General features: G+C 42.7%; 1 protein-coding gene and 9 non-coding genes across 10 annotated transcripts; 1 reads left to right on the top strand and 9 right to left on the bottom strand.

The window, feature by feature from the left end:
• Positions 1-687: 687 nt before the first annotated feature.
• trnaq-cug (transfer RNA glutamine (anticodon CUG)) lies at positions 688-759 on the bottom strand. Its single transcript has one exon. It is a non-coding gene; the product is annotated as a tRNA-Gln (tRNA).
• A 5,579-nt stretch (positions 760-6,338) lies between these two features.
• Positions 6,339-8,768, bottom strand: LOC135774104 (uncharacterized). Its single transcript, XM_065283984.2, has 5 exons — positions 7,877-8,768; positions 7,702-7,785; positions 7,534-7,614; positions 7,340-7,414; positions 6,339-6,592 (listed from the first exon to the last, which is right to left on the bottom strand). Exons 1-4 carry the CDS (start codon positions 8,766-8,768, stop codon positions 7,374-7,376), a joined length of 1,098 nt encoding a protein of 365 aa, XP_065140056.1. The 3' UTR covers positions 6,339-6,592; positions 7,340-7,373.
• A 2,565-nt stretch (positions 8,769-11,333) lies between these two features.
• Positions 11,334-11,405, bottom strand: trnap-cgg (transfer RNA proline (anticodon CGG)). Its single transcript has one exon. It is a non-coding gene; the product is annotated as a tRNA-Pro (tRNA).
• A 760-nt stretch (positions 11,406-12,165) lies between these two features.
• On the bottom strand, positions 12,166-12,237 carry trnal-cag (transfer RNA leucine (anticodon CAG)). The gene has a single exon. It is a non-coding gene; the product is annotated as a tRNA-Leu (tRNA).
• A 94-nt stretch (positions 12,238-12,331) lies between these two features.
• Positions 12,332-12,404, bottom strand: trnaf-gaa (transfer RNA phenylalanine (anticodon GAA)). The gene has a single exon. It is a non-coding gene; the product is annotated as a tRNA-Phe (tRNA).
• A 2,251-nt stretch (positions 12,405-14,655) lies between these two features.
• Positions 14,656-14,727, bottom strand: trnap-ugg (transfer RNA proline (anticodon UGG)). Its single transcript has one exon. It is a non-coding gene; the product is annotated as a tRNA-Pro (tRNA).
• Positions 14,728-15,487: 760 nt separating this feature from the next.
• On the bottom strand, positions 15,488-15,559 carry trnaq-cug (transfer RNA glutamine (anticodon CUG)). The gene has a single exon. It is a non-coding gene; the product is annotated as a tRNA-Gln (tRNA).
• Positions 15,560-15,790: 231 nt separating this feature from the next.
• trnai-aau (transfer RNA isoleucine (anticodon AAU)) lies at positions 15,791-15,864 on the bottom strand. The gene has a single exon. It is a non-coding gene; the product is annotated as a tRNA-Ile (tRNA).
• Positions 15,865-16,021: 157 nt separating this feature from the next.
• On the top strand, positions 16,022-16,094 carry trnaa-agc (transfer RNA alanine (anticodon AGC)). Its single transcript has one exon. It is a non-coding gene; the product is annotated as a tRNA-Ala (tRNA).
• A 1,250-nt stretch (positions 16,095-17,344) lies between these two features.
• trnap-agg (transfer RNA proline (anticodon AGG)) lies at positions 17,345-17,416 on the bottom strand. Its single transcript has one exon. It is a non-coding gene; the product is annotated as a tRNA-Pro (tRNA).
• Positions 17,417-26,162: the final 8,746 nt, after the last annotated feature.

Genomic DNA, 26,162 nt, shown 5'->3' on the forward strand with positions numbered 1-26,162 from the left:
ACATGAGGGGAATTGGCTTGAACGGTAGAGCGCTCGCTTGATGTGAAAGACTCAGCCATCGCAGTACATGTGTGTTCCCAATAGGAGCTTTTGAGGCCCACCAGCTACAGAAAAGTTATTCTCATTGGGTCCTGCTCATACATTTGGCCACAAAAAGCCAGCAGTTCCTCAGTTTGGCAACTGAGCACACACATGAAAGTCTTCCATACGTATATTCACAAGCAGCTGGAGGTTTACATTCGAGGGGCATCTAGTTGCAATTTAGTATGGGAAACATTTTCTTTCAACGTCCATTTGTCTTCCCGTCATTTCTGGTAAGTTTATTATTACATTTTATTTTAAGATTGTAAACATGAGCTGTGTGTTTCCTTTGGCCTGTACACATGAGCCGTGTATTTCCTGTGGCCTGTTCTTTGGCCTAAGTGTAGATTTTTCGTTCATATTAAGGTTTAATACATGCTTAATTTGTTTTGTTGAATTGTACTTGCATTTACTGAAATTTGACACCTTGTATACTGTTGGCCCAATGTGACTGTCAAAAGAATGAAGTGCTAAAGTGGCTTAAAATACCTCAGATTTAGTTTACAGTGCGAGCGCTCTGGTTGAAAAATGGAGGGGGGTAGTATTGGGGGGAACAAACACTGGCACCCCGGACACGGTTTTGCTTGGAAAGCCAAACAGTCCCACAGGTCCCACCGAGACTTGAAGTCGGGTCGCTGGATTCAGAGTCCAGAGTGCTAACCATTACACCATGGAACCCTGGTGTGGTTAGCGCCTGGCCCACTGGGTCACGGAGAAAAGGCGTTATTAGCACCACGCTCTAACCAACTGAGCTAACCGGCCACTTGGCCTCATGCTGTCCGGCCAAGGTTTGTGCTAGTGCTGTAGCATTAAGTGGCAAATCTGAAAAAGGGCTCGTCCGGGATTTGAACCTCACGCACCCAAAGCGAAAATTGTACCCCTAGGCTAACAAGTCGAGCGCAGCAAATAGCTCCGGCAAGGGGAATTAGCTCAAATGGTAGAGCGCTCGCTGCGCAAAGGAAGGGGCCCAATCTTTGCGCCCCCGCACGCAAGCGAAAAAGACGCAAAAAGCGGGTATGCGGCGCCAGATTTCACCTGCAACAATATTCTGGATATTTTCCTCTGCGTTATGTTATGTTACAGTAGTTTTAGTTATATTTGAAACAAGTCACCCTCAGCGGGCTGGACTCGAACCCGTGGTCTGCGTGACAAAGTATCCAACAAATCCTTACAAAAAATGTACTGTAGTAAAACCATGGTTACCACAAAATAAACATGGTTTTGCTAATAGTAAACAATACACCAAAAAGCATGGTTTCTACGCTTTTACAAAAAAAACATGGTTAATTCAACCGCGCAACTATTTAGTTATCTATATGGCATGTCATTATATTGATTGATATTTATTATTTTGTGTATATTATTTTTTTTAAAGAACATTACCTGTTTATATAAAAATGAATAAAAACCATACTACACTTTTACCACAAAAATATGGTTAATTTAACTATGCCTATTATCTATGATCATTATATTGGTTGATATTAATAATTTTGTGTATATTATTATTTAAAAGAACATTACCTGTTTATGTTTATATAAAAATTTATAAAAAGCATGGTTACTACACTTTTACCACAAAAAACATGGTTCATTTAACTGTGCCTCTTTTAGTTATGTACTATGACATATCATTATATTGATTGATATTCATTATTTTGTGTATATTATTTTTTTTTAAATATTACGTGTTTATAAGGTAATCTAAGTAAGGTAAATTTGTATGTTTTTTATGTTTATATAAAAATGTTTCTTTAAAGACGTGTTTTTGTGTGGCATATGATTTGATTGATATGATTTTTCGGATTTATTTATCAGATCCACAGACACTTCAGATGTAAAATTTTTTATTAAAATAAATACACACAAATATTGAAATGATCACACACACGCACAAATATGTACAATATATACATGAAAGATGTTATTTATTGAGGTGGTGGAGTTTGACATCTTTCTTGCTGGCGCTGCTCTGCCAACCATTCCTCTAAAGATTTGCCATTTGAGGCACGCAAACAAAATGTGGCATTACCATATCGGCTATGGCCAAACTCTTTCGTTTTGGGCTGCCCACATTTGCTGCACGTGTTAAAAGTAACCCCTCGCACATACTTCCTCTTCTGGACACCACTTTCATTCTCCACAGCCCGTCGGCGCCTGTTCCTTTGGGTGTAACGGGACACAGGAGCAGCAGACGCCGGAGCAGGGGGAGCTGGGACTGCACTGGATGTCGAAGCACCAGAAGGTGGAATCACCACTGACACAGTCATGTCTGGATTAAAGACTACTGTGCCAAACGACAACACCGGTGCTAAAATGTGCTGCATAACTCCTGATGCTGTGGGGGCAGGTGCGATGGGTGCTAAAATGGGCTGCACAACTCCTGATGCTGTGGAGGCAGGTGCGATGGGAAACTCCCTGGTAGCAGCAGCTGGCTTTCGACCTGGTCGCAGAAGAGGAGCCTGTCCTCCACGATTTGGTGGAAGGAAAAATTGATGTTTTGGGCCTGATGTTGATGGTACTTCATTCAATTTTTCCCTCGGTGGAGGCAGGTGTGTATCAGCCACAGCAATTGGGTTAGATGGAGTCAGACCCTGACCGAGAACGCCCATTTCCAGTCTATTCTTCCACTTACGAAACCTGAAAAATGACATTTTTATTATATATATATGTGTGTAAGTATTCAGTTAATTTGAAGCGAATGATGTGCCTTGCTTACCACTGAGTGAGTGTCCTATGGTTTATCTCAAACAGCTGGATCGTTGTTTCATCCATCAGGGTTGGATTGTTAACCACCAACTCTCGGATGTGGTGGTAATCTGAAATAACTTTAGACCACCTGGGGATGCAAACTCCATCTTTCTTGGTTGACGACTTGTGTAAAGCACAAAGCTTCATGCAAATGGTGTTAACCAAGCGGTTGGCATCGGGCCACTGCGCTGGACCCCCAGGATGTCCAATCAGACACCGTTTCACACTCTCCACACCTGGTGTGACTCCAGACCGCTTTGGTGCCTTATAGCGCCCATGTGTCAGGTGAGGCTGATGTCGAGGCTTATAGTTGACCCGCTGTTTGTCGAAATCTAGGAGAGCTTTCCACAGCTGGATGGCCTCTGTCACCTGCTGGTCAGTAAGGTAAGGAGCCTCACGAAGACCCACCAGGAAACCAGCCAAATCCAGGACCTTGTCCCACCCAGCGATGCCATCGGGTCCAATGACTGCTCCCTAGTAAATGCAGATTTATGTGAATTTATGTGGAGTAAAACGAGATTAATTAGTTTTTTTTTCAATTGCTATCAAGCATTGTTTTAGGTCAATACTAAGAGGGCATTAAAAACTGTACACAGTCAAAACCTGTCAAAGCAGGAACAAGCAACTAACCCAACAGGGTTGGACGTCTTATTAATGTCACAGTGCGGTAAAGAGGTTAATGTGATCCATCAGTTCAATGCATTCAATATCCACATCTTTCAAAATTCTTCTGTCATTTATGCTTTATTACTTGCAAAGCACAATGTATTATGTATACTATGTACATTTCTCAAATGCTAACACACTGCTTTTGAAATTGTTATAAACATTTTTAAAAGAATGATGGCAAATTCCATGCATTTCTCCAGTAATTGTTTTAAAAATATAGAGAATTGTAGCAGAAAATGAAATAGTAATCATTCTAAGCTAATTGCAGTTTTACTTGAAAGCCAACCCATGTGTTCTGCTCTAGTCTCATTACCATGATTTACAGTATTAAAAGGGGATATCTTGGAACTTATTTAGCAATTTTGCAATATGGATCAAAAAGACAGGTTGGTAAGGAAAGTAGATTGGTTCAGAGAGGGAGAGTATGTGGAGGAATGCTTGTTAGCAATTAAAAAAAGACCTTAAAGTGTCTTACCTGAGCCTCGTCGGAAATACTGCTTCCAGTGTCAGATGGCTGTGACAGCACTGAATGGGCAGGGGCAAGATGCTGTCGTTCTCCACCAGGAGATGATGATGTGGACGGCTCAGCCAGTAACACATCAGCCATCGATGCTGGGGACTGATGCAAAGGCAAAGATGAGGGGCTGTTTCAAGATCACGGCAAGGGTCATCCTCATACAGCACTGGAACTGTGATGTCCTCCATGATCTCTTCCTCAAACCCCTCATCTTGCAGGTCCTGATCATCAACTTCCTCCACCAGCCTGTCTTCCTCCTCTGGGTTCTGGAGCACTGGAGTAAGTGTTTTGCCAGTCTGGCTGTAAAGGTACTCCATTCCCAGCAATTCACCTACAAGAATAAAAAAAGTTAGTCATTTGTCTAGTACATTAGTACACTAAATATATAACTTAGTAGAATATTACAAAAGAACAAATTATTGAATTTCTTGCCTGTATATGCTCCAGGAGGGCGATAGCGCTCATCCCAGGGCTTTCCGAAGACAGTTCGGGAAAGCTTGTCCACAGCCTCTTTCATGGCACTGCCATATGTCCGGATGGAGGACGCTCCTTTTATGGCATCTTCCATCCTGTCATCATTCCAGCGCATCAAGCCCTCAAGAAGATAAGCCTGAAAATGTGCATCACTGGCACTGGTTCCTAAAAGTCAGATAAACAAAAATGGTTTTATGTGTCACACATGTTCAAGATATGTGCTGCACATGAGGTGCTATGTAATTACATAAACAATTATTGGTATTATAACCAGAGTTACTAGTGACTGGTAAGACAGCTTTGTCAATGCTTATGACATCAGAAAAGACCTGTAATATTACTGTAGAGTGTGACATTTATTAATGTGACATTACTTTAAAGAAATATTTTTAATCCATATGTATGTAATACCTGGAATAAAACGGTTTAGGTGGAGGTGGAATGATTCCAAAGAGGTAGAGCCACGGGCACATCTGTAGCAGCACAGTTCCACACCGCCTTTCTTCAGTGTCCCTGTCTTCGTGTAGAGGGGAAAGTTCTCAGGGTCTTGGATACACTGTACGTGCTTACGCTGTTCTTTCTAAATCTGCTGGATCCGTTCATGGTCCAGCAGAGGAACTCCCAGAGTGTCTTTACCACTCGCACTGTCAAACAGATCAACCAGAGATCCAATCAATCTGGTGGTCTCCTCCACACCCCTGGTCCTCCTCCGGCAGTGCAGTGCCAACTCTCTCCGGGTAATGCGGGCACTCAGCGCCTTTCCTGAGATGTGGCCAGCCTTCTTTGCTGCCAGCTCACCCTCCTCTGCACGGTGAAGAGCAGCCACATCATCTGGATCCCACTCAAAGATGCACATGGACAGACGTGCCATGAAGATCCCATAGAGCGGATGAGCCTCTGTCGTGACACCTGCAGCAAATTGCCGCATGAAATGCCAGATGTCAAGGCGCACTTCAAGCTCATCCCACTCCGAAAACATGACATTCACCTGAGACTTGCCATGAAGACTGCAGCAATCTCTGTCCACGTACATCACTTTCGGGGCTGCCTCTCCTGCCTCTCGGTAGCGTTTCATTAGGCCAGCTGCCATAGGGTGCAGTCCATGTCCCTCTGCGGCTGTCAGCACAGAGACAAGGACTTGGCCATGTTCGTTTCCTACATTTGTGCACCAGGCAGCTGTTCCTGCAGCAGCACCGGCAAGTTTCTTTGTGACCTATTGCAAAAAATAAAATAATTAAAAACTGTGTACACACACATATCCATATGGCAAATTTCTGGATACAGGGATGTGTTACCTTCTGTGGTTGCACAAGGAAGGACCTTGTAAATGGTTTACAGGCAGTCAGGTACTGAAGGACACGCTGTGTCCATGCCTCACTGTGTTGTTCCATGAGCTTCTTGTACAGCTGTGTCACGCTGTTGCCCTGTGTCCTCTCCCTCATCATCCTCAGCACCCGGTTGTCACATGAGTATCTAAAAAACAACAGTATAATCATGCAAATGCTTTGTTTGGTAAAAAAAAAATCACAAATTAAAGTGCCTAATAATGAATGATTGTCATTATGAATTACCTGTATGTCAGCAAAGCTGGAAACTGACTGCGGTGGCCCATATCCAGTTGCCCCAAAATGTCCTCGGACCAGGCGGGATATTTCTTTTTGCAGCGTTTGCACTCCAGATACTCAGTGGCAAGATCATACCAACCGTCGATGTCCAAGACTTTGCGCACGGTACTGTAAAGTCCTGCGGCTGTTAGTTTGTGCTTATCACAGTCTGGTCCAACACAGACAAGAGGAAATCGCCACATCTTGAGCGGCATCCATAAGAAAAGGGGCCGACAGAAGAAGAGGTCAGGTGAGGCGGGCGGCTGAGTGTGAATTAAAGGGACCTGAGGAGGATACCACCAAAGCTTCAGTTGGGACACTAGTTCTGGCTTGCCGGTTCGCGGGTTGGCCTTAAATAGTGTGTTCCGTATCCACTCATGCTGGAAAGGTGGAAGATGATCTTTCCAGTGAACTGGAAGCTCAGCTGGTGGTGGATGATGTGGAAGACCTGGTGCTTTTGCTGTTTCCGCTGATGGAGACGGACCAGAACAGGTCTCTGAGTGAATTAAAACAAAAACAATATAAGGATGAATGTTGCATTTCATAGTAAAATACCACAAAGCAGCCCACAAACAGTCGGCGAAGCAGAATTTTGGACAAGTATTAATAATTATTAGGATTAGATTTAGGAATAACAGTGAGGAAAATGGTACTAGTGTTAAGAAGCAAAGAACCCAGTGTACACTTTATTAATGTAAGATCCCAGCAAGCAATTTTGGCTAAAATAAGGCAGAATTTGGGGTGCTCATGAAAGTCTAACAGATGTCTAACCATAGCACACAAATAGATGATACATATAAAAGAAATGAAAGCAAACACCTTGAACACCTGTTGACTTTGCTTACATAATGGAATATCATACATCTCAAAGTTATTTAGGCAAGAACAGCATGAAAATGTATTCAAGGTTATTTTAGGGTAGAAGTGGATTAATCATAGCTGGACTACATTGGGTTTCGGTTTTTGCTTGCTGGGATAAAATGTTGATGTGTAAATTAGATAGAATGGAGCAAGGATATGAGGCGTGGTGAATTTAGTATAAATGAATGATGCCCACAGACATGAAGCATGCACACAGACACATTAAGGAAAAGATGTTCCTCTAATAATTACAACAATGATCCCAACCATCCTGTCTGCTAAGGTGGAGCTAAAGAGTGAGTGAGAAGTGCAAGCGGTATGAAGAAGTTATGCAGTGATTGTTTAACAACGGGTACGTTCGGAAACCCAAATACACTGACACCTTTAAACATCCTTACGGTTTCGAAGAAATGCGCTCAAAGCATACATCCAGCTTGAGGCAAGATGTGACATAATTCTGTATTGTAAACAAAAAATTGTTAAAAATGTTGATTATTTTTTTTAAAAAAATGCTTCTGCTTTTGCATTTTCACAAAAACATTCTTATAATATTTGCATCTGTGTCATATGCCACACCTGTATTTATCTGTGCTTCACATTGTGATGCAGCAAATACCAGTTCCTCATCATCATCTTCAGCAGTGGAAACGGAAGTGCCTGGAGCAGAAATAATAATAAAACTGTTATTATGTTATGTTGTTCACCGTAAACTTATGAGACAAATTTATGTAAGATGGTGCTTACCAGTAGTGAAAAGCTGCCTTCGGGTCAAATGTGTGGCTGGGGGTTCTGCTGCTGGAGGAGGTAAAGTGGACTGCAGTAATGGATCTGGAAACAAAAAACAAATTTGCCATAATGATACATAAATACATGTAAAACCGCTGTAAGGAAAATTCTATATTCACACAGTCCTACTCACAGTGTTTCACTGGTGACATGAGTTTTCTCGCCAGGTGAGAAGGAGACAAATGTTTGCCACGCATCAACAGCGCTTTCACAGTGGCGCTCTGCTGTACACCAGTTTGGATGGCTGCGGGTGAAGGTGCAGAGACACTGGAGGTTGCACGTGGACGTACAGAGGCACTGGAGGTTGCAGGTGGAGGAACAGAAGCACTGGGGGTTGCAGGTGGAGGTGCAGAGGCACTGGAGGTTGCACGTGGACGTACAGAGGAACTGGAGGTTGCAGGTGGAGGTGCAGAGGCACTGGAGGTTGCAACTTGAGGTTCAGGCTGGCATACACGGGTGCCCACAGCAGACGCCTGTCTTTTCAAGACATACGTCTTGAAAATGGCCATGTTGGTGTTGGGGTTGGCATTTGCCTTTACCAGGTACCTGATGAGGGCTTGGGCCTGCTTGCTCTGGTCCTCATAAACTTCCTTCATGGACCGGCCCTGGAAGTCACCAAACTCCACCATCAAGAAGCCTTTGTCTCCAGTTGCATGGGCTTCTGCTTGCATTTCCTGCTTTCTCTTATACTTCTCCGCTTCTTCTGCCATCTCTCTAATAAGAGAAGTATACTGCAGGTACAGCTGTTTGTTTTCTGACAGCGGGGTTGGATGGGCTTTCTCACTGGAACTGCTAAGCACCAAATACACTGCATACCCCAGAGAGTTTTCCAGGAGCCATCTAAATCGCTGGCCCTGGTACTTCCCAAACTGAAGTTTGCAGTGGGCCAGTACTAAAAACTGGTCACTGGGGTCTCCACCATTTGTGCTGACAAAAGATCTAGCCTCTGCCAGCACCTCCTCTTTACTTTTGGCCCTTCCGGACTCAAGCTTTTCTAGGCGCTTTGCCTCTGCTGATGGTGCCATGAGGAGTCGGCTTGATGTTGCCGATTGCCGTTGAAAAACCGGATACGCATACATTTTCTGAAATGAAAATTAGAAAGAGACTATTACCTCTAGCAATCTGACGTTAAGTGTGTAATGGTAATTTAATAAGCTACATGTAAACCATATTACTGTGGTAATAAATATGGCTATGACCATAAACTGGCTTGCTGATGAGTTTTCTAAAGGGGAAGGAATCTCGGATACCGTATATAAAATATGTCAATATAAGTCAAATATTAAGTCTGAAATTTACTTCTATTTCCAAAGCTGTCGTCTTAAACATCACCATTCTAGGGGCCTAGAAGAATCTAAAAAACAAGCCTTGTGCATGATAGAGAATAATACTAAGTAATTTAAAGTTGGTTTGATACCTTTAGGCCAAACAGTATTGTAGTTTATGTGTTTATGCATATCTGACGTACGTTACTGCATTAAAGTTGATTTTATATTTGATATTCATTTAAATAATAATAATTCGTTTGACTCTAGCATTTGCTGTTTTTATTTAATCAATTAAATAATTTATCAATACGACCCAATGGCAGAAGGATGACAATTTTTTCCTAATAATATCCTTTCATAGCACATAAAAGACATATTACCCCAAAAGGGTCCTTGCGCTATGAAATGGATATTTTTAGGAACGTTTATCTTTCATCCTCCTGTCATGAGGATATTGTTACATATCATTTATGAAACCACAGTTATCTCTTATTGTTTTGGACTGAAATCCGAGAGTTAAACTTTAATGAGTATGAAGCCGAATGTCTAATGAATGTCATGACATTTGCAAACGTTAAACTAACGTGAACTTAACCACCGTGTTAAACTGCACAGAAAAAACATGTCCAATACATGCTAGACAGCTATATAGGCTAGTTTAATTTTCCAAACATATACACATTATATTAACAAATAATGACCGATATCTAATAACGAAGTAAACAAGACTTACCTATCGCTAACTCAAAGATGATAATAATAGCTGCCGGTGATTGGTTAAAAAGTTTACCTCAGGAGAGAAACGCGATTGGTCAAAAGTGAGCCACAGGAGAGGAACGCGCGATTGGTCCAAAGTAAGCCATGGGAGTGAAACGCGATTGGTCAAAAGTAAGCCACAGAAGAGAAACGTGATTCGTCAAAAGTAAGCCACAGGGAGAAACGTGATTGGTCAAAAGTAAGCCACAGGAAGAAACGTGATTGGTCAAAAGTAAGCCACAGGAAGAAACGTGATTGGCTTATGCGGGCTTACTTTGGCTCACTCGGTGGGAAGCAGTAGGCGCAAGCGAGAGGTAGCGGGATCGATGCCCGTATTCTCCACGTGAGCGTGACCTGGCGTACTCTTTTTACTGATTTAACAGACTGGCCCGTCGCAGTGTGTGTGCGCTCCCCATGGGAGCATCTGAGACTCGCACCAGCAGCAAAGGGCCTGTTGGGTCCAGCTCGCAAATTTGCAGCAAAAAGCCAACTTCTCCTGGTGTCGGTTTTCAGCATGGCAACTGAAAAACACAGGACAGTCTCCCATATGCAAATTTTGCCACAAGGCAACACAGAGCACAAACTTTTCCTCCGGAGAGCATTTAGTTGCCATTCAAATTGGAATAATTTGTCCAGAAGGTAATGGTTAGTTCTTTCTGCATTTCATTTTGAGATTGTTCACATGAGCTATGTTTTTCACTTTCCTTCCATTTAATTTCTTGAAATATGTTTTCTCATTGTGGGCTAGTGTCAAAATGAGTACTTGTCAGTAATAGTATATGCTAAATGGTTAAAATTTACAACACACCTTGGCGTAAATGTTGATGTATTTTCTTAAATTTGCGTTCATGCCTAGCGGTCACCACAGTGGGCAGTTCTTCAAAAAGCCATGTCTTCAATTTGCATGATGGCAAAGTTGCACATCAACCGCTGCAGGGGACATTAGTGAAGAAATGCCAATGACACTAATGAAGAAGTATCAGAAATGCCAAGTGGCTCTGGAATATCACTCACCATTCACTCTATCCTAGGGGACTCTTGCAAATTAAAGCATGTTCACACATCATGTGACATCTAAGAAGCCATACAATGTTTTCATTTTCCAAGTATTGATTTTAGATTGAGAAAAAATTCTGATTAATCATCGGACACCAAATTGGACACCATGCATCCCTAGCTACATTTTAGTCTCATAGCTCCAGGCACCTCAGGGTACCTACTTAAGCCCAGTGGCCAGTATGGTGCACCTTTCCTGGCTAGGAGGGAGTAGTACAAATAGCGTGGTTGTTTTTTTGCCAACTTGTCCTAGCCTCTGTCTTCAGTATGGCACCTGAACATACACACGAAAGTATCCCATTGGTAATCTTTTTTCACAAAGCAAGACAGAGTACAAGCTTAACTTTTTGAGATCATTTAGTAACTAAACAAATTGGAATAAGCTTACATCAACGTTCATAATCCTTTTGTAATTCGATAGGTTTAAATGCACTTCTATGGTTGCTCTCAGACATCCCTATTCCGTACAGGTCACCACTGGAGCCTGGCTGCGGAAGAACATTGAAAGTCGGGCTCGTCCGGGATTTGAACCCGGGACCTCTCGCACCCGAAGCGAGAATCATACCCCTAGACCAACGAGCCGAGCGCTGCAGTGGGTCTTCCGTCTTCCACAACGTTACCGCCAGCATCCACATGCAAAGCCGTAGTCAGTTGGACATGAGGGGAATTGGCTTGAACGGTAGAGCGCTCGCTTGATGTGAAAGACTCAGCCATCGCAGTACATGTGTGTTCCCAATAGGAGCTTTTGAGGCCCACCAGCTACAGAAAAGTTCTTCTCATTGGGTCCTGCTCATACATTTGGACACAAAAAGCCAGCAGTTCCTCAGTTTGGCAACTGAGCACACACATGAAAGTCTTCCATACGTATATTCACAAGCAGCTGGAGGTTTACATTCGAGGGGCATCTAGTTGCAATTTAGTATGGGAAACATTTTCTTTCAACGTCCATTTGTCTTCCCGTCATTTCTGGTAAGTTTATTATTACATTTTATTTTAAGATTGTAAACATGAGCTGTGTGTTTCCTTTGGCCTGTACACATGAGCCGTGTATTTCCTGTGGCCTGTTCTTTGGCCTAAGTGTAGATTTTTCGTTCATTTTAAGGTTTAATACATGCTTAATTTGTTTTGTTGAATTGTACTTGCATTTACTGAAATTTGACACCTTGTATACTGTTGGCCCAATGTGACTGTCAAAAGAATGAAGTGCTAAAGTGGCTTAAAATACCTCAGATTTAGCTTACAGTGCGAGCGCTCTGGTTGAAAAATGGAGGTGGGTAGTATTGGGGGGAACAAACACTGGAACCCCGGACACGGTTTTGCTTGGAAAGACAAACAGTCCCACAGGTCCCACCGAGACTTGAAGTCGGGTCGCTGGATTCTGAGTCCAGAGTGCTAACCATTACACCATGGAACCCTGGTGTGGTTAGCGCCTGGCCCACTGGGTCACGAAGAAAAGGTCACTCCGTTTGGGTCATATAGGAAAACAGCTCTCAGAAAGGGGCTTGCAATGCCGAAACCCGGGATCGAACCAGGGACCTTTAGATCTTCAGTCTAACGCTCTCCCAACTGAGCTATTTCAGCCAGACTGGCCTGTCCTGCAAGAATTTCCCTGAAAATTCACAACGAGCAGCAGAAAGCGGCAGAAAAGGTGTCATGGCCAGTACGCGGATCGAACCCCAACCTTGGCGTTATTAGCACCACGCTCTAACCAACTGAGCTAACCGGCCACTTGGCCTCATGCTGTCCGGCCAAGGTTTGTGCTAGTGCTGTAGCATTAAGTGGCAAATCTGAAAACGGGCTCGTCCGGGATTTGAACCTCACGCACCCAAAGCGAAAATTGTACCCCTAGGCTAACAAGTCGAGCGCAGCAAACAGCTCCTGCAAGGGGAATTAGCTCAAATGGTAGAGCGCTTGCTTAGCATGCGAGAGGTAGCGGGATCGATGCCCGCGTTCTCCACGTGAGCATGACCTGGCGTACCCTTTTTACCGATTTAACAGACTGGCCCGTCGCAGTGTGTGTGCGCTCCCCATGGGAGCATCTGAGACTCGCACCAGCAGCAAAGGGCCTGTTGGGTCCAGCTTGCAAATTTGCAGCAAAAAGCCAACTTCTCCTGGTGTCGGTTTTCAGCATGGCAACTGAAAACACAGGACAGTTTCCCATATGCAAATTTTGCCACAAGGCAACACAGAGCACAAACTTTTCCTCCGGAGAGCATTTAGTTGCCATTCAAATTGGAATAATTTGTCCAGAAGGTAATGGTTAGTTCTTTCTGCATTTCATTTTGAGATTGTTCACATGAGCTATGTTTTTCACTTTCCTTCCATTTAATTTCTTGAAATGTGTTTTCTCATTGTGGGCTAGTGTCAAAATGAGTACTTGTCAGTAATAGTATATGCTAAATGGTTAAAATTTACAACACACCTTGGCGTAAATGTTGATGTATTTTCTTAAATTTGCGTTCATGCCTTGCGGTCACCACAGTGGGCAGTTCTTCAAAAAGCCATGTCTTTAATTTGCATGATGGCAAAGTTGCACATCAACCGCTGCAGGGGACATTAGTGAAGAAATGCCAATGACACTAATGAAGAAGTATCAGAAATGCCAAGTGGCTCTGGAATATCACTCACCATTCACTCTATCCTAGGAGACTCTTGCAAATTAAAGCATGTTCACACATCATGTGACATCTAAGAAGCCATATAATGTTTTCATTTTCCAAGTATTGATTTTAGATTGAGAAAAAATTTTGATTAATCATAGGACACCAAATTGGACACCATGCATCCCTAGCTACATTTTAGTCTCATAGCTCCAGGCACCTCAGGGTACCTACTTAAGCCCAGTGGCCAGTATGGTGCACCTTTCCTGGCTAGGAGGGAGTAGTACAAATAGCGTGGTTGTTTTCCAGGGTTCTGGACACAACAAAGCGAAGGTAGCACAATCTGATAGCTAGCAGAAATCGACAGAATACCAGACTTCCAGAGTGTTCAACCTGGCGGCCTACACCAATCAATGTCCATCTTTGTTGGCTTAGACAAAGACTGGGGCCATCAAGGAATCCCTCACCTAGAGGAACTGGCTGGCAGGCAGGTCCCAGGCCTTGTGTCACTGTTAAGAGAAAAAAGGGCTACCGTCGCCGTCTGTTAACGCCGCTGGGGTTTGTCATGGACATTTACATCCTGCCTTTAAGCAACGAGTCTAAAGACGGGCTCGTCCGGGATTTGAACCCGGGACCTCTCGCACCCTAAGCGTCAATCATACCCCTAGACCAACGAGCCAACCTGCCGTCCTGCTCCACTGGACTTCCGCAATACGTATTTTCACCACTACGCAGCCGGCTTCCACAAGCCAAAGCGGTCACTTGGCTTCTGTAAGGGGATTAGCTCATCATGCGAGTGGTAGCGTGATAAATGCCGGCATTCTTCACGTGAGTGTGATTTGGTGCTCATTTCTTTGACGTGACTGACCGGGCCATCACAGTATGCGTGCACTCCCTGTGGTAGCGTTTGTGGCTCACACTTGCAGAAAAGGGCTTTGATAGGTCTTGCACATGTATTTTGCCAACTTGTCCTAGCCTCTGTCTTCAGTATGGCACCTGAACATACACACGAAAGTATCCCATATGTAATCTTTTTTCACAAAGCAAGACAGAGTACAGGCTTAACTTTTTGAGATCATTTAGTTACTAAACAAATTGGAATAAGCTAACATCAACGTTCATAATCCTTTTGTAATTCGATAGGTTTAAATGCACTTCTATGGTTGCTCTCAGACATCCCTATTCCGTACAGGTCACCACTGGAGCCTGGCTGCGGAAGAACATTGAAAGTCGGGCTCGTCCGGGATTTGAACCCGGGACCTCTCGCACCCAAAGCGAGAATCATACCCCTAGACCAACGAGCCGAGCGCTGCAGTCGGTCTTCCGTCTTCCACAACGTTGCCGCCAGCATCCACATGCAAAGCCGTAGTCAGTTGGACATGAGGGGAATTGGCTTGAACGGTAGAGCGCTCGCTTGATGTGAAAGACTCAGCCATCGCAGTACATGTGTGTTCCCAATAGGAGCTTTTGAGGCCCACCAGCTACAGAAAAGTTCTTCTCATTGGGTCCTGCTCATACATTTGGCCACAAAAAGCCAGCAGTTCCTCAGTTTGGCAGCTGAGCACACACATGAAAGTCTTCCATACGTATATTCACAAGCAGCTGGAGGTTTACATTCGAGGGGCATCTAGTTGCAATTTAGTATGGGAAACATTTTCTTTCAACGTCCATTTGTCTTCCCGTCATTTCTGGTAAGTTTATTATGACATTTTATTTTAAGATTGTAAACATGAGCTGTGTGTTTCCTTTGGCCTGTACACATAAGCCGTGTATTTCCTGTGGCCTGTTCTTTGGCCTAAGTGTAGATTTTTCGTTCATTTTAAGGTTTAATACATGCTTAATTTGTTTTGTTGAATTGTACTTGCATTTACTGAAATTTGACACCTTGTATACTGTTGGCCCAATGTGACTGTCAAAAGATTGAAGTGCTAAAGTGGCTTAAAATACCTCAGATTTAGCTTACAGTGTGAGCGCTCCGGTTGAAAAATGGAGGGGGGTAGTATTGGGGGGAACAAACACTGGCACCCCGGACACGGTTTTGCTTGGAAAGCCAAACAGTCCCACAGGTCCCACCGAGACTTGAACTCAGGTCGCTGGATTCAGAGTCCAGAGTGCTAACCATTACACCATGGAACCCTGGTGTGGTTAGCGCCTGGCCCACTGGGTCACGGAGAAAAGGTCACTCCGTTTGGGTCATATAGGAAAAACAGCTCTCAGAAAGGGGCTTGCAATGCCGAAACCCGGGACCGAACAAGGGACCTTTAGATCTTCAGTCTAACGCTCTCCCAACTGAGCTATTTCAGCCAGACTGGCCTGTACTGCAAGAATTTCCCTGAAAATTCACAACGAGCAGCAGAAAAGGTGTCTTGGCCAGTACGGGGATCGAACCCGCGACCTTGGCGTTATTAGCACCACGCTCTAACCAACTGAGCTAACCGGCCACTTGGCCTCATGCTGTCCGGCCAAGGTTTGTGCTAGTGCTGTAGCATTAAGTGGCAAATCTGAAAACGGGCTCGTCCGGGATTTGAACCTCATGCACCCAAAGCGAAAATTGTACCCCTAGGCTAACAAGTCGAGCGCAGCAAATAGCTCCGGCAAGGGGAATTAGCTCAAATGGTAGAGCGCTCGCTTAGCATGCGAGAGGTAGCGGGATCGATGCCCGTATTCTCCACGTGAGCGTGACCTGGCGTGCTCTTTTTACTGATTTAACAGACTGGCCCGTCGCAGTGTGTGTGCGCTCCCCATGGGAGCATCTGAGACTCGCACCAGCAGCAAAGGGCCTGTTGGGTCCAGCTCGCAAATTTGCAGCAAAAAGCCAACTTCTCCTGGTGTCGGTTTTCAGCATGGCAACTGAAAACACAGGACAGTCTCCCATATGCAAATTTTGCCACAAGGCAACACAGAGCACAAACTTTTCCTCCGGAGAGCATTTAGTTGCCATTCAAATTGGAATAATTTGTCCAGAAGGTAATGGTTAGTTCTTTCTGCATTTCATTTTGAGATTGTTCACATGAGCTATGTTTTTCACTTTCCTTCCATTTAATTTCTTGAAATGTGTTTTCTCATTGTGGGTTAGTGTCAAAATGAGTACTTGTCAGTAATAGTATATGCTAAATGGTTAAAATTTACAACACACCTTGGCGTAAATGTTGATGTATTTTCTTAAATTTGCGTTCATGTCTAGCGGTCACCACAGTGGGCAGTTCTTCAAAAAGCCATGTCTTCAATTTGCATGATGGCAAAGTTGCACATCAACCGCTGCAGGGGACATTAGTGAAGAAATGCCAATGACACTAATGAAGAAGTATCAGAAATGCCAAGTGGCTCTGGAATATCACTCACCATTCACTCTATCCTAGGAGACTCTTGCAAATTAAAGCATGTTCACACATCATGTGACATCTAAGAAGCCATATAATGTTTTCATTTTCCAAGTATTGATTTTAGATTGAGAAAAAATTCTGATTAATCATCGGACACCAAATTGGACACCATGCATCCCTAGCTACATTTTAGTCTCATAGCTCCAGGCACCTCAGGGTACCTACTTAAGCCCAGTGGCCAGTATGGTGCACCTTTCCTGGCTAGGAGGGAGTAGTACAAATAGCGTGGTTGTTTTCCAGGGTTCTGGACACAACAAAGCGAAGGTAGCACAATCTGATAGCTAGCAGAAATCGACAGAATACCAGACTTCCAGAGTGTTCAACCTGGCGGCCTACACCAATCAATGTCCATCTTTGTTGGCTTAGACAAAGACTGGGGCCATCAAGGAATCCCTCACCTAGAGGAACTGGCTGGCAGGCAGGTCCCAGGCCTTGTGTCACTGTTAAGAGAAAAAAGGGCTACCGTCGCCGTCTGTTAACGCCGCTGGGGTATGTCATGGACATTTACGTCCTGCCTTTAAGCAACGAGTCTAAAGACGGGCTCGTCCAGGATTTGAACCCGGGACCTCTCGCACCCTAAGCGAGAATCATACCCCTAGACCAACGAGCCAAGCTGCCGTCCTGCTCCACTGGACCTCCGCCATACGTATTTTCACCACTACGCAGCCGGCTTCCACAAGCCAAAGCGGTCACTTGGCTTCTGTAAGGGGATTAGCTCATCATGCGAGTGGTAGCGTGATAAATGCCGGCATTCTTCACGTGAGTGTGATTTGGTGCTCATTTCTTTGACGTGACTGACCGGGCCATCACAGTATGCGTGCACTCCCTGTGGTAGCGTTTGTGGCTCACACTTGCAGAAAAGGGCTTTGATAGGTCTTGCACATGTATTTTGCCAACTTGTCCTAGCCTCTGTCTTCAGTATGGCACCTGAACATACACACGAAAGTATCCCATATGTAATCTTTTTTCACAAAGCAAGACAGAGTACAAGCTTAACTTTTTGAGATCATTTAGTTACTAAACAAATTGGAATAAGCTTACATCAACCTTCATAATCCTTTTGTAATTCGATAGGTTTAAATGCACTTCTATGGTTGCTCTCAGACATCCCTATTCCGTACAGGTCACCACTGGAGCCTGGCTGCGGAAGAACATTGAAAGTCGAGCGCTGCAGTTGGTCTTCCGTCTTCCACAACGTTGCCGCCAGCATCCACATGCAAAGCCATAGTCAGTTGGACATGAGGGGAATTGGCTTGAACGGTAGAGCGCTCGGTTGATGTGAAAGAGTCAGCCATCGCAGTACATGTGTGTTCCCAATAGGAGCTTTTGAGGCCCACCAGCTACAGAAAAGTTCTTTTCATTGGGTCCTGCTCATACATTTGGCCACAAAAAGCCAGCAGTTCCTCAGTTTGGCAGCTGAGCACACACATGAAAGTCTTCCATACGTATATTCACAAGCAGCTGGAGGTTTACATTCGAGGGGCATCTAGTTGCAATTTAGTATGGGAAACATTTTCTTTCAACGTCAATTTGTCTTCCCGTCATTTCTGGTAAGTTTATTATTACATTTTATTTTAAGATTGTAAACATGAGCTGTGTGTTTCCTTTGGCCTGTACACATGAGCCGTGTATTTCCTGTGGCCTGTTCTTTGGCCTAAGTGTAGATTTTTCGTTAATTTTAAGGTTTAATACATGCTTAATTTGTTTTGTTGAATTGTACTTGCATTTACTGAAATTTGACACCTTGTATACTGTTGGCCCAATGTGACTGTCAAAAGAATGAAGTGCTAAAGTGGCTTAAAATACCTCAGATTTAGCTTACAGTGCGAGCGCTCTGGTTGAAAAATGGAGGGGGGGTAGTATTGGGGGGAACAAACACTGGCACCCCGGACACGGTTTTGCTTGGAAAGCCAAACAGTCCCACAGGTCCCACCGAGACTTGAACTCGGGTCGCTGAGTGCACCACGCTCTAACCAACTGAGCTAACTGCCCACATGGCCTCATGCTGTCCGGCCAAGGTTTGTGCTAGTGCTGTAGCCTTAAGTGGCAAATCTGAAACGGGCTCGTCCGGGATTTGAACGTCATGCACCCAAAGCGAAAATTGTACCCCTAGGCTAACAAGTCGAGCGCAGCAAATAGCTCTGGTAAGTATTACACAGGTGGCTGGGACTTTTACTTCTCGCTCCTCAGATTCTCTACTGTAAACAGAGGTAAGTATTACACAGGTAACTGGGACTTTTACTTCTCGCTCCTCAGGTTTTTTGCTGTAACAGAGGTAAGTATTACACAGGTGATTGGGACTTTTACTTCTCGCTCCTCAGGTTCTTGGCTGCACACAGAGGTAAGTATTACACAGGTGACTGGGACTTTTACTTCTCGCTCCTCAGGTTTTTTGCTGTAACAGAGGTAAGTATTACACAGGTGACTGGGACTTTTACTTCTCGCTCCTCAGGTTTTTTGCTGTAACAGAGGTAAGTATTACACAGGTGACTGGGACTTTTACTTCTCGCTCCTCAGGTTTTTTGCTGTAACAGAGGTAAGTATTACACAGGTGACTGGGACTTTTACTTTTCGCTCCTCAGATTCTCTACTGTAAACAGAAGTAAGTATTACACAGGTGACTGGGACTTTTACTTCTTGCTCCTCAGGTTCTTCACTGTAAACAGAGGTAAGTACTACACAGGTGACTGGGACTTTTACTTCTCGCTCCTCGGGTTCTTCACTGTAAACAGAGGTAAGTATTACACATGTTACTGGGACTTTTTCTTCTCGCTCCTCAGATTCTCTACTGTAAACAGAGGTAAGTGTTACACAGGTGACTGGAACTTTTACTTCTCGCTCCTCAGGTTCTCTACTGTAAACAGAGGTAAGTATTACACAGGTGACTGGGACTTTTACTTCTTGCTCCTCAGGTTCTTGGCTGCACACAGAGGTAAGTATTACACAGGTGACTGGGACTTTTACTTTCTCGCTCCTCAGGTTCTTCACTGTAAACAGAGGTAAGTACTACACAGGTGACTGGGACTTTTACTTCTCGCTCCTCAGATTCTCTACTGTAAACAGAGGTAAGTGTTACACAGGTGTCTGGAACTTTTACTTCTCGCTCCTCAGGTTCTCTACTGTAAACAGAGGTAAGTATTACACAGGTGACTGGGACTTTTACTTCTCGCTCCTCAGGTTCTTTGCTGTAACAAAGGTAAGTATTACACAGGTGACTGGGACTTTTACTTCTCGCTCCTCAGGTTCTTGGCTGCACACAGAGGTAAGTATTACACAGGTGACTGGGACTTTTACTTCTCGCTCCTCAGATTCTCTACTGTAAACAGAAGTAAGTCTTACACAGGTGACTGGGACTTTTACTTCTTGCTCCTCAGGTTCTTCACTGTAAACAGAGGTAAGTACTACACAGGTGACTGGGACTTTCACTTCTCGCTCCTCAGGTTCTTCACTGTAAACAGAGGTAAGTATTACACAGGTGACTGGGACTTTTACTTCTCGCTCCTCAGATTCTCTACTGTAAACAGAGGTAAGTGTTACAAAGGTGACTGGGACTTTTACTTCTCGCTCCTCAGGTTCTCTACTGTAAACAGAGGTAAGTATTACACGAGTACTGGGACTTTTACTTCTCACTCCTCTGTTTCTTTGCTGTAACAGAGTAAGGTCTGGCTGGGGCATTTGCTGTGCGGTTACTGGTCGCCCCTTTACAGTGGCCGGCTCCCGTTTCCCTGTCGCTGAGGTCGTTGTAGGCACCCCACTGCCTGGTGTCCATCCTCTCCACAGATGAAGCAGTGTGCACAGTCCTGTCGCCCTTCGTCTGCACATTGTGGGCAGCATCGCAAACGGGCCACCCGACGAAAGGATGGTTGGCTGGTAGAGCATTGGCAGCCCCCATCAGTTCGTGTTGGCATGGAATGTTGTATGGCGTCTACCATGCTAGTTAGCCCATCAATCCTGGCAGTAAGATGTTTAATTGGATCATCCTGGCCTTTTGGTGTAGCTTTTGTACTTTTCACATCTCTGTCTGTTTCACCGCTAACTTGAGCACTACTAGCCATGGATTGTTTGACTTTGGACGGAGGGCCCAGTCGCCGCAGCCTTTCATTCTCATCACTTGTGATCTTCATAACGTGCCTGAGTATAGCATCGTCAGTTACATCACTATCGGCTAACAAGGGTCTCAGCTCACTATGTATATGTGACCAGTCACGGAAAGTAGGGACACAAGTCGGATCTGGGGCATTTTGAGTTATTCATAGATTCTAAAGTTAAAACATCTTAAACTGTGTTCCGAAGATGAACGGAGGTCTTCCGAGTTTAGAACGACTTACGGGTAAGTCATTAATGACATTATTTTCAGTTTTGGGCGAACTATCCTTATTCAGTAGTCACGCTGTTCCCTGTGGGGGCGGAGGCAAAAACACAAGCTTATACAGTATGTAAATATACACACAGACAATGACGCCCCCCGCTGCACGCTAGAATCTCTGGAAAAACAAGCCTATTTCAACCGCAAAATGTACGCTTTTAAATATACATAAGCTGTTATCTCAAACATGGAGAGGCTTCTTCTTGATCTCAACTAACAGATTCTGCAATAAAACGAAAATCACAAATTTTGAAAAAAAAACGTTGATTCTCATTTTCTCGAAACTTGTGCTGCCGACTTGTGCACCTGGTTTCCGTGACAGGTCACATATCTTTACACCGGTGGCTAAGTCCTTGGTAGACGGTGTGTAAAAACACATCCTGTACAGTAGTGGCACTATACTTCCTGTCTGAGTCGGCTTGTTTGGCAGCAAAGAGTATTTTTTGTTTCAACCCCATGACTCTGTATAGGAATTGCTGAGGGGTCTCATGTTCACTCTGTTTGGTGCACATTAGTTCTTGGAACAGCTCTGTATTTCGGTCCCCCAAGTGTGATTGTAAGAAACCCTTTAGCTCAGCTACGGTCATGTCATCTTTATTCATCAGCATATCTTTAAAGATGCCTGGCTTGATAATTCGCAGCACACCTCGGACCACATCTGCATTGCTGAAGTTCTCTTTTAGGCCACTGTCTATTTGCCTGCACACATTGTTAAACGTGATGTCTGATGAGTGATCTCCAATCTGGCCTCCATGTATCTTAAACTCACGGGACTGGATATACTGAAAGCCCCCCATAGGGAATGCATAGTCAGGAACACGTTTGGGTTGCTCATTCTGGCTCATGTGTGTGTTACTGGCGCTCCCCTGTGCTAAAGTGTGAGGCAAACTAGTGTTCTGAGTTGGTGTCATGTACTGGTGAATTTTTCTGCCAATTGCTTCATACTCTGCTAGCATTTTGTGTATTTCTGTGTTTGTTTCAGATACAGCCCCCTTAACATCCCCTGAGTCAGGTGTAACATGTGGAGGTTTCTGAAATGTGTCATGAGTGGTGGGTGGATGTAACACATGTGTAGGGTGAGTGTTTGTATCAATATCAGATGTAAGTGTGCAAATCTGTTTTGCAGATTTTACCATCTCTTGTAATGACAAAAGTTCACTCATACCTTGGTCCTCAGTCTTTAGCAAAAGTTCACTTGACATAAAAGCGTTAATATGGTCAAAGCAAACCCCACTGTCCTCCAAATCCAGTTCACTGGTGTCATGTTTAAGTGTTGATTCAAGTACCTTAGCGATGCGGAACAGTTCGTCAGCTGGTAATGAAATTAACTCTCTTTTGATGTCCCACACCAGCTGTTTCCTTACACGATCTGCCATTTTGTCACCCTCTGTTGTCCCTTTTGTGGTAGCCTCGACCTCAGGATGAAGGCAGCACTCACAGATTGCCTAGCACAGCCCTCTTGTCTCGTTGCTCCGTGGATGTAGCAGCCGGCCTCTAGCCCCAACGCCGCCTGGTCCCTACGGTTCTGGAATCTTTGGATCCGCCTCCTAGTGTCACATGGAGAGGATCCCGGACGAGCCCCCAAGAATCTGTTGCAGGCCCCGGTTCGGAGACCCGTCAGACAGATTACTGTAAAACACTGTAAAAACAGGATAAAATAAAAAGACCGGGAGAGTCACGTCTGCTCGTTCACAGCTCCTCTGCTTGTATATTTATTCAGTGCACAATCAACCATCAAACATCAACTTCATGTACATATAATTGTTTTAAAGCTTTCTTTCTCTTTCATCACATTAATGTCACTGTCATCACAATAAATCATGTTACCATTTTTCTTATCTTCAATTCACTCTTTGTTAACACCAGAATACTCCATTGACATTTTAAACACATCCATGTTTATCTTTATAAAGAAGATGAAACTTAGAATTATATTTACTAATACACACATATATATATATAATATAAAAGTGTATATTTTTAACCACTGTCCTCTTAAACATATTATATATTGTAAATATATTGTATTTTGTAAATAATAACACTGTTTACCATTTTTCTCCCTCTCACAGGCGAGTATTTATAATGGGGAAACACATACAGTGTTTCTCTAATTCCCCATCAGCGCACGGTCACGTGACCACCAAGCGCGCCAAACACGAAACAGAACAAGCTTTTCAGAGACAGTTAACACTCTTTTTTACACATTAACTTGAACAATTAAACATTGTATAACCAACACACAGTTAATTAATCTATATAGTTAGATATAAAGATCACTGGAGCATATTTAGGTAACTCATATTAAAGAGAGAACACACATTAGGAAAAACAAAACATCATAAGATCACATTTAACAATCCTCATTCATCATGCATCATAGGAGTGCAATCACTGTTTTATACTTCATGTTTTCCTTTATGGTTTCTTTTGTAAAGTGCTTTTACCTGCAAAAACAGGATAAAATGAAAAGACCGGGAGAGTCACATCTGCTCGTTCACAGCTCCTCTGCTTGTATGAGGAAGCATGCACAGTTCATGAATGTCAAAAGAGTCCTTTTTTTTTCGGTTTATATAGACCAATATACATTTGTTAAGCTGCATTTTGCATAAAAAAAAAATAAAGTAATCTTTGGACTTATAACCATACACAAATTCCAGAGAAAAACAATAAACACAATTGTATACATACTTTGTGTGTATCACACTAGCCTAACATTAGAAAACATTAACGTTAGCTTCTAGCTGCGTTGTACATCATGTCACTTAGCTTCATAGCGTATCTGTAAATAACCAAGATAACAAATGTTATTTGTAATAGCATGTTGTGATGAATGATTCATGTAAATACTGTAGCACCAAACTAACGGAGAGGTACTCTTGGTAAAGATGGTAAAAAAAGGCTTTAAACATATGCAACTTAGACCTGTACATATTTATTTTGATCATGATGGCAACAAGATGCGGTTTATCGCGTTTACACTGTGACCTATACATTTTTGCGTGGAGCTGAAGCTTTTCATCGACCTTCTCAACAATAAAATTATTAATATAACCCTCCAATGCACACTGTAAATTCTAACAAGTTCAGTTTACTTAAAAAAACTAAGGAAACCGATTGCCTCATTTTTCCGAAGCAAACTTAAAAGCAAAATCAAGGTTAACTTAGTAATTAGCTATTAGTAATTATGACAAACATTTTCTGAGTAAATTTACTAATACATATCAATTTAGTTTAATATGTAATTTTAAGTTAATATACTTATCAATGGTTACTAATGTTACATAAAAATTTCTATTAAGATTACCGTATTAATTCAATTAAACTAACAAGGTTTTATTTAGTACTGCTAACATTCTAAATACTAGTGCTCTGAACATGGATTTAATTAACAATTTTAAGCTATGTCAACTTAAAAAACTATGTGCAATCGGTTTCCAAAGTTTTTTAAGTAAAATGAACATATTTTTTTAAGTACAACTGATAGAGAAAACACTCAACACACATATGAAATTCTGAACTGTTTATTTTTGTAATAAACAGCTAAAAAGCTTTTTAAAACATAATTCAGTGAACACATGGACACTTCTGTTCAAACAGTATCAGTCTTTCTGACTAACTTGCCTTTTTCTGTCATTCACAACAAAATTCTAAAAAGCTTTTCTGTAAGAAAAGGAACTTTAGAGAACAAAATAGGCATGTATCTGCAGAAATTTGGCTTTGTAAACAACAATTTGGAATTTTGTGTAATTACAAATATTCCTTAAATACTGACTGGCTTTGGAAATGGTATGTTACTTAAAAAAAAAAAAAAAAGATTGTTACAAATGGTGAAACCGAGGCACACTTAGTGCAATACAAAACATGTCTAATGTTTTTTGAGTAACAGACCCCAGTGCCGCTGCTAGCCATTTTGGTGCCCTAAGCATAATTCCTTTAAAATGCCCCCCACCCCGACCTTGAGAAATTTTTTTGTTTGTTTTTGCCAGTTTAACTTTTTATTACCAAACATATAACTTAATAGCAAAAAGTAAAATCTTCACAGCTTTAGTCAACAAACACTACACATTTGAAAGTGCAAACTTTTATAGAATAGCAAAATAGAAAAAATACCAAACTTAAATATAATAGCAAAATAAAAAAAATATCAATATAATCCAGACATGTTTTTCCCAAGTACAATGTCACTTTAAATAAATTACATTAAATAAATATCAATAAGTAAACAAGAATGCTCAATATTCTTAAATAAAACAAAGATTTAGAGAACTAAGTTGCTTCATATCATACATGGTGCCATTTTATATTTTTATATATTAAACAGTCAGGAATTGTTAGCCTACCATGTGCACTGACTGCTAACGTTAACTTATACTGAGAAAGTATTAACCACCATCACGTCAAAATAAACCACAAAATAAACTACTGCTCAATATCTAAAGAAACGTAGTAAAGAAAGTAACAGCTGCGTCAGTTATTTGTAAAATGCATATGCATAGGTAATGCTTTACAGTAAAATCTTAATTTAGCTTGCACTGAAGTTATAAATTATAACAACATAGTTTGCTAACATTAATGCCAGCACAGCAAGTTCGAGGAGCATAACGATTAGCAGCAGCAGCAGCCCATGAGCATTTCCCTTATTTAGGAATGATTAAACATGATGGACTTACCTGCAAGTGATGCACGGGCATCATCCCGCAGTTTCTTCTTTTTTCCGATCCTGACTCCTGCTGTCTTTTCGGGGACATTTCCAAAAGTTTATTGTCTGGCCGTTTCTCAATCCGAAGGCTGCAGCCTACGCGAGGTCGCATATGCAGGCTGCATACGTCATCAATCCTTGTTTATTTCAGTTAACTGAACATTACATTAGCAAGTCATAAGCATATTACAACAATTTACGATTAACTAAGAATAATAGTCAATTTTATAATCGTTAATATTACGCAATAAGAACGTTTTGGTGACGTATGCAGCCTGGAAATGCGGC

Source organism: Paramisgurnus dabryanus, chromosome 5, assembly GCF_030506205.2.
Source record: "Paramisgurnus dabryanus chromosome 5, PD_genome_1.1, whole genome shotgun sequence".
NCBI lineage: Eukaryota > Metazoa > Chordata > Actinopteri > Cypriniformes > Cobitidae > Paramisgurnus > Paramisgurnus dabryanus.

Bases quoted from the DNA above. Each gene is read 5' to 3' on its own strand.
- LOC135774104 (XM_065283984.2), bottom strand. From the start codon at position 8,768: ATGGCACCATCAGCAGAGGCAAAGCGCCTAGAAAAGCTTGAGTCCGGA. The intron at 7,786-7,876 runs GTGAGTAGGACT...TTTTGTTTCCAG, and splicing joins CATGTCACCAGTGAAACACT to ATCCATTACTGCAGTCCACT. The intron at 7,615-7,701 runs GTAAGCACCATC...TTTCTGCTCCAG, and splicing joins AAGGCAGCTTTTCACTACTG to GCACTTCCGTTTCCACTGCT.